Consider the following 7,495-nt stretch of genomic DNA (forward strand, 5'->3'; position numbering starts at 1 on the left):
GGTCCCTACCAGTACCGTGGTGCTGGCGGCAGCTGGTAGGAGTCCAGCTAGAAGGGCAGTCCAGCTACAGAACCGCCCCAGCCCATCTGCATGCTCAGGGGGCAGCAGGACATGCCACGGCTGGGTAGCACCTGGGCCAGGTGGGACCCAGGGACCTGCTGTGGGCCAGATCTGACCCGCGGGCTGTATTTTGCCCCCCTTGTCCTGCTTAATGAGTTTTGGTGAGCTGTCAAGGCCTGCAAGCCCCCCCCCCGCAAATCTAGCCACATGTTCAATTAATGGCATGATACAAAACAGCCACAAAGTTATTACGTATGTTTTTATCATGCCATTGATTGAATGTGTGGCCAGGTCTCAACTCGAACTGTGATTAACTGGTTAATCACGTATTAAGTGCAAGTGTAATTAACTGTTCTGTAGTTGTTGATTGAATTGTTAATCCACCCCTCTTTAAAATCGTGGTGCACATACTTTATCTGTTCAGGAGTAATTTTTAACCCTCAAATGGAGCTAATGAGGAGGGGTAGCAGTATTGGTCCTAGACTGTAGACTATTAGCCACTTACTTGTCTTGATCTTCAGGAGCATGTTTGAAGATGCACACTCTTCTGCTAGTTCAAAGTGATAGTAAATGCTATGGAATGGTTTGGAAAAATAGTGCATATACTGTGTACAATATGGGTAGTGTGACTTAAACATATATACATGTGTTTTGACTTTATGGCTTTCCACGTAGATTGTGTGCATATGTAAATTTTGTATGTTAGCTACTGTGTATCATACTTGAAAATATAATTGTATAAGACGCATTTGTATTGAACACAAACATTTCTGTCGGTTTCAAGTATTCTTACCAGTTTTATTTCTTTGCAGCTTTTTCTGCACAAGTGAATCAGCTCTTTACTCCTCATGGTTCTAATCCTTCAACATCTGCTGCTACTCCCATCCCTACCCCATCACCTGTCAAGGCAATAAGCCATCCATTAGCACCTGCAACTCCACTCATCCCTGGGATGAGCATGTCTACCCCGGTTCTTCCTGTTTTCCCAGGACAGGTGTCCTCTTCCATTCATACATCTCAGCCATCTACCCCAACCCCTACTGTCATTAAATCCCTTTCATTGCCTGGTGTTCCTGTTACGTCTGTTCATAGTGCAACCTCTACCCCCATTCCTGCAGTTTTCTCTGGCCTGGCTTCTGTACCAGCTGCTGCACCAGCTCCGCACAGTTCTTCCACACCATGTGCTACACCTGCACCTAATGAGGCTTTTGCATCTGCTGCCGCACCATTTGCTGGCCTGCCTTTTCCTGCAACCACCTCAATTGCTTCAGCTAATAATTCTGCTCCATTGTCATCAGTTTTTGCTGGCCTCCCCTTGTCTTTGCCCCCCACTCCTCAAGGCATTTCTAGTCCTGTTCCCTCTGCGATTGCTAGTTCTCCTGCCACTACCATCTCTGGTTCGCTAAACCTGCCTAACCCAATTTTGTCTGTCTTGAAAGGACTCCTGCCATCGAACGATACCTCGTTAATCAATTCATCTGCTTTAACTTCCGTTGTGACAAGTGAGCTTGCTTCCTTGTCTGCTCTTACTAATCAAAGCACTGACCCTCCTGCTTCCTCTGTAAACAAATGTTATACTCCATCTGCCACACCTACCCCACAACGCTCTTCCACTCCAGGGCTTGCCATTTTCCAAGGTCTTCCTTCTCCCTCCGTGGCCAATCCCAGTTCCACTCCCCCAACATTGCCTGCACAATCACCTTTAACTACTTCACCCTCTATTATACCAGTCAGCTGTGGCTCCTCATCCTCCCTCTTGCATGGCACCAGCCCCACTAATACTGAGCAGCAAATTTCATCAGCCCCAGTGCCCACAAGTATCCCAGTTCTGGTGAAAACAGAACGCATGAGCCCTACTCTCTCAGCCTTCAAAGGTCCTTCTCACTCAGCTGGCCCTTCTCATGGCACTTTAGGATTGTCAGCACTTGGGCGTGCCTATACCTCAGCTACTTCTGTACCAGTCAGTTTACCCAGTTCCCTTAATCCAGCATTATCTGGTCTCTCCTCTTTGAGTGCTCCTTTAAACAGCTCCACTTCTCTTGCCTCAATTTCCTTGGCCACTCATGGTTCCTCAGCTCCGATTGCCCCTGTATTTAATGGACTTCCTCCTTTCACATCCCTGACCAGTAACTTTGCTTTTACTGGTAACCCAGCACTTACACCCCCGGTCACTCTGCCAGGGTCTTTGTTAGCTGCTCCGTCTACTACTGCTTCAGCTGTATCTGCTGCTCACGTGAATACCACAGCAGTCGTTCTCTCGGGACTTGCTGCTTCAGCAACAGTCTCTGCTCCACCCTTTTCGCTTAATTTGTCTAGTGCTGTTCCCTCCCTATTTTCTGTCACCCAGGGGCCTCTGGGATCATCAAATCCATCCTTCCCTGGTTTTCCTGTCTCTAACACACCCACTGTCACTCCTGCTCTCCCTTCTTTCCCTGGCCTCCAGGCATCTTCCACAGTAGCAGCAGTTGCACCGTTGCCGGCAGCTGCCACAGCTCCATCTCCGGCTCCGGTCCTGCCAGGGTTTGCCTCGGCCTTTAGCTCAAACTTCAACTCTGCACTTGTTGCACAGGCTGGGTATGTTTCTGTTTCAGAAAGAGGTCAAAACCATTCCTTTTTCTCCGGAAAAGTGTGTTTGTTTTTAGACCTAGATGGTATTTTCAGTCATAAAAATGAAGTACTTTTTAATATTAAAAGAAAAGAGTTCCTTACGGCAGCAGGCTATTTCTATCTGTCTCTAGCAGTTAGATGAGGAGGCCAGTCTATATTTAGTAAGTAGTCTGTAACATCCCAGTTTCCGTAACCTATCCTGTAAGGTGCTGAGTGTCCTTAGCTACCAGTTGAGGGTACTGGGCACCTCTTAGGCCATGCTAGGATTTTGCATGAATGGGCCCAAAATAAGTACCAGTGGACATACATGGGTATAAATAGGAGGTAATGTCCTAGATTTCTCTGCATTAAGTAAAGCATCCAGTGCTATTTTTTTTTCAAACAGTGATGCCTAACTTTCACCTGCAAATACCTTCATGTGCAGACGGGGTACTGGCTCCCATGCTGAAGCGCATTTGTATATGAATGTCCTGCCTAGTGCATGTACATATGCTGTAGGTGAAGGCTGGGTTTCTGTTGGGAAAATTTGGCACCCTGATGTTTAGAAAATGAGGTGCTGTTAGCATATATATTATGAAGTCAGAAATTTAGAATAGACTAAGTTGAGAACGTGGGTGTGTAATAATAACTGCTGTATTTTAATTGATTATTTCAGCTTGACTTCGGGGCTTCAGACCCCAGGAAATACAGTTTTCCCTGGTCTTTTGTCTCTTCCTGGCATCCCTGGATTTCCTCAAAGTGCCGCACAATCTTCCTTGCAGGAACTGCAGCACAGTGCGGCAGCACAGTCAGCACTACTACAGGTAAGGTCCATTTTGTGGTGCTAGGCTGCACTTGAGAAGGTGCTCAGTTGTTAACTCTTCAATATTGAACTGATTTTAAAGCATGGCTTCTTATAAGGAGTTAGCCATGAGGTTGCTCAACTCGGTCTGAAGATCAGTCTTATTTCTCCAAGAAATAATGCACAGCATGCACTGCACATCTGGTTTCTTCTGTCAGCTCTGGATGTGTCAAAGCCTTTCTGAAATGAGGAGAATGAACAAATTTAAGAAGACCTACTGGTAACTTTCTTGATCTAGTTGTTGGACCATGTGACTGGAAGACCCTGGGTTCTGTTCCTGATCAAGAGTAATTCCTTCTTGAATGTCTGTCCATATAGATTCAGAGGGGACCCCAGACATTTGGACGTAGGATAGCCCCTTTATTGTCATGACCATAGCCATGGTCCTAGCTGCCATGTTTGCCAGATAAAATGCTGCTCGGAGTGCTGCTTTTACAGTGCTTTTTTTGCCTTTTTCTTAGCTTTGTGATTGTGATTGATTTCTTCTTCTGGAAGAGAATGTCCCCCATAACAGGGAATCAAGCTTCTGAAGAAGTGCTGGATAAGTGGAAGTTCTTCTTAGGCTCAGTGGGTGTATTTACACAAGATGGTTTTACTGCACAGCAGACTAATTTACTGCATAGTAAAGCATTGCCATCTACATGTGCATGGCAATTAGGGCGTAGTAGAGTAATTTACGTCACTGCTGGATAGTCCTGTCAAATGCAAGTGGTATCTGGCAGCACAAAACGCATATGTTGACAATGACATTGGGATTAACTTGTTCTGGCTCAAATTGAGCTGGAGTATATTCAGTCTCATTAATTGCACTTGTGGATGTATCCACTGTTGCATACACCTTTTATCCATTCCTAGGATCTTCCTGGGAAAGAACTTGGGCTCTTGCTTTGATCTCTCCTGAACAGCCTTGAAGACCAACCTTTTCAGAATAGTGACAAAATTCCTTAGCAGCTAAGGAATCAAGACAGCTGAAGTTGGTTCTTATTGTTTATACTTCAGATGGTGCTGCAGCCCTAACAGTGATGGATGTTTAATAAAAGCCAGCAATATGAGTATGGAGCCAGTGTGGACCAAAAGTGAATCTCTCTGGGCAGCATATTAAGTACCACTGTTCCTTTTGTGATCTTAAGCAGACCACTTAATATATTGCCACTCTGCTTAAGGTGGGGCAACTGCAAAACACACAAGCTGCTACTAAAGAGCAGCTAATGTGTTGCAAGTTAAAGGAGGCAGGGGCTTATTACAAGTTGTTCACTTTGGACCCTCAGTTTAGAGCTAAAATAAAGTTAGGAAAGAAGATACATGGTCTACAAAATAGTGAAACTCTTCTCAAACCTTGTCCTGCTTGAAGCCTTCTGAGAGGCCACCCCTCTAGAAAATGAAAACATTTCATCTTCCTTCTGTTTACTCTCCCTGTGAATCAGAAATTTTTTTCGCTTCCTAGCATTTCAGGGGAATAATTCCTCTGTTGGAACTTTGTTCAGCTTCCCTTGTCTGTAGACTGTCGGATATTCCTCTAATATTGCTTTAATTAAATGTTCTTATTTGTGCTAAAGAATAATTTTATGCATACCTTGTTTTGTTCTTTGTGTTTTTAAAAAGCAGGGACTTTCTTACCTATTTGTTTTTCTTTCTTGAAGGCACATCCAGCTTCAGGTCTGGAGAGCTATCCTGCTCAAACTGATGGTTTTGCCAGCTATCCCTCTGCACCAGGAGCACCATTTTCACTGCAGACAAGTCTACCGCAGAGTGGATGGCAATAAATGCTATCTTCTTTCTGACAAGAGAGGCATTTATTTGAAGACTACAGTAGTTGCTTGACACAGACTGGCCCTGTCCCCATTGAGCTCAGTTGCATAATGTTCACTGACTTCAGTGAGAGCATGACCTGATTTAGAGTTGGGGAAGGAGAGGGAAGACATGAAGAGGGTAAAGTGATTCCGGGAAACTGATCCTATGTTTGATTGCAAACCAATTCACAAATACTTTTGCTTAACAAAGAGAACAGGGTCTGGTCTGGTAAAAACTGGGCATCCTTGACTGTCAGTAGTCCTAATGAGTTGAATGTTTGGTGCCTCACAGGATCAGGGACTTTAAACACTGATTTTTGTAAATAAAACAATTGGCAGCTAAATTATATGGGGATGACAGTATACCTACTCTATCTTTTTTTGCCCCTCAGTCTTACATTTTGTATGGTAGAGTGTGGTTAATGTAGAAAGAACACCTAGATTGAAATTAGACACTTAAGGCTGTAGATGTTCCTTTGCCTAGATGCATAACTCTTGTTAATGTCAGTGGGAGTTGTGTGCACAGAACAAAGTCCTTATATGGCTCTTAGAATCTATTCTCTCCTTTATATGCATGAATAATTCGTATAGCATCAGTAGGATGCCATGGGGAGACTGGACTTGGTTTTTTTTAAAATGGTACATGAAATGTTGTCATGGGCCTGCTGCTGAATTGAATTCTAATCTGAGTCAGACCAGAAGAAAAGTTAGAAATAATGTTGTACTGTATTCAGATAGAAATGAATTGCTTTTTAATTGAGTGTGTTTTTAGCTAGGCAGGAACACTTACAGATCTGCACATATTCTTTTAAATATTTCTCCAGGGTATACTTTTGAGCATTGCCCCTACATGAATTATAATAATCATACCCTGAGCAGGTTACATCTCCTGATTTGCTGTACTACATAACTTCTGTGAATGTTTACAGTCATGGGTCAAATTCTGCTCTCACTTGTACTCCTTTAACCCCAATAAATATATCCAGGCTTTTTGTGTAACCAGCTTTGACAGTCAAGCTACCCCATGAATATAAGTGGACACAGAACTTAGCCCTTGGATTTTTAGTATTTTTCCTTGGAAAACTTAAATGATTTTAAAGGCAAATAACTGAATGAACTCTATAAGCTAGAGAAGGTATGATGGTATATAGAACAGTCTTGCTTTGTTGGTGAAATGCAGTGTGCACTCTCTTCATGATTTTAGTATCTGTGGCAATGTGTAACCCAACTGAATATCATCTATTTAAGAGAAACCCTTGTTCCAGTTATAGAAGATGATAGAGAGGACTCTGATATCTGATTATGTGATTAAATTAAACTGTAGAGGATGTACTGTAGGACAGCTCTGTACCTAGAGTTTTACTTTTTTAAAGATGGATTCTGCTGGAAGATGTTGCTAACATATTTTCCTTCAACATGTGAACAAACTTTTTTAAAACGTAAATGGAAATTCCTGTATTGGTTTTTAACACAGTTTTTTAAAATAAAAAGTTTACAGTCATGGCACAAGGCTCTGCTGACTATATGTGCGGTACGTAAACTAATAGGGCCAGTAAACAAAGAGGTTTGCTGAACTATTATAGGCTGGTTTTATTTCACCATGACACTTTTATGACATGGAATTTTGATGGTATGCATAACACAACTACCTATGTAAAAGTGTGATTGGAAAAAATATTTTACTAAGGCTGAATTTACACATTCAGATAATCTGAGAATGAGAATTCTCTCACAGTTGTTGTGATTGAAAAACTACCCGTAGCCACATGTACAGACACCTGAATGCTGAGGCCCTGAAGAGTGGAGAGCTTGCATTGTGCAGCTGCAGAGAGAGGGGTGGAACACACTCTGTGTGCACACACCTCAGTATGCTCTGCAGGCTTCTTTAGTCTGCCTGGCAACAGATGACAGCAGTTCATTGGGAACACCAGATTTGCTAACCCAGACTACCCATGGTCAGTCTGTGGTGTCAGCATGTACAGACATTTGCTTTCCCAGCAGCAAGTCTCCTGGAAGTAATTTTAATCTTGGTGGTTCCCACATTATTTTTTTTCTCCTGGAGTAGCAGTTTGTACTCTGGGAGAAAAAGCCTGAACATCTACTGGGAGAAAAGCAACAACCCTCCCAGGAAGAAACTGAATTTTTTAGATTCATAGATGTGGGGTCGGAAGGGACCCGAGTAGATCTTCAAGTCCGA

General features: G+C 43.1%; 1 protein-coding gene across 2 annotated transcripts in view; it reads left to right on the top strand.

Moving 5' to 3' along the window:
* PROSER1 (proline and serine rich 1) overlaps positions 1-6,801 on the top strand; it is a 28,912-nt gene extending 22,111 nt beyond the window's left edge. For both annotated transcript variants that reach the window (XM_090027052.1, XM_090027061.1), the window contains exons 11-13: positions 873-2,634; positions 3,323-3,470; positions 5,149-6,801. In XM_090027052.1, the coding sequence (XP_089883178.1) occupies positions 873-2,634; positions 3,323-3,470; positions 5,149-5,271 (2,033 nt within the window). In that variant the 3' untranslated portion in view covers positions 5,272-6,801. The remainder of the gene's footprint in view (positions 1-872; positions 2,635-3,322; positions 3,471-5,148) is intronic.
* Positions 6,802-7,495: the final 694 nt, after the last annotated feature.

This window comes from Crocodylus siamensis, chromosome 1 (assembly GCF_052110815.1).
Source record: "Crocodylus siamensis isolate JL-2025a chromosome 1, ASM5211081v1, whole genome shotgun sequence".
Classification (NCBI taxonomy): domain Eukaryota; kingdom Metazoa; phylum Chordata; order Crocodylia; family Crocodylidae; genus Crocodylus; species Crocodylus siamensis.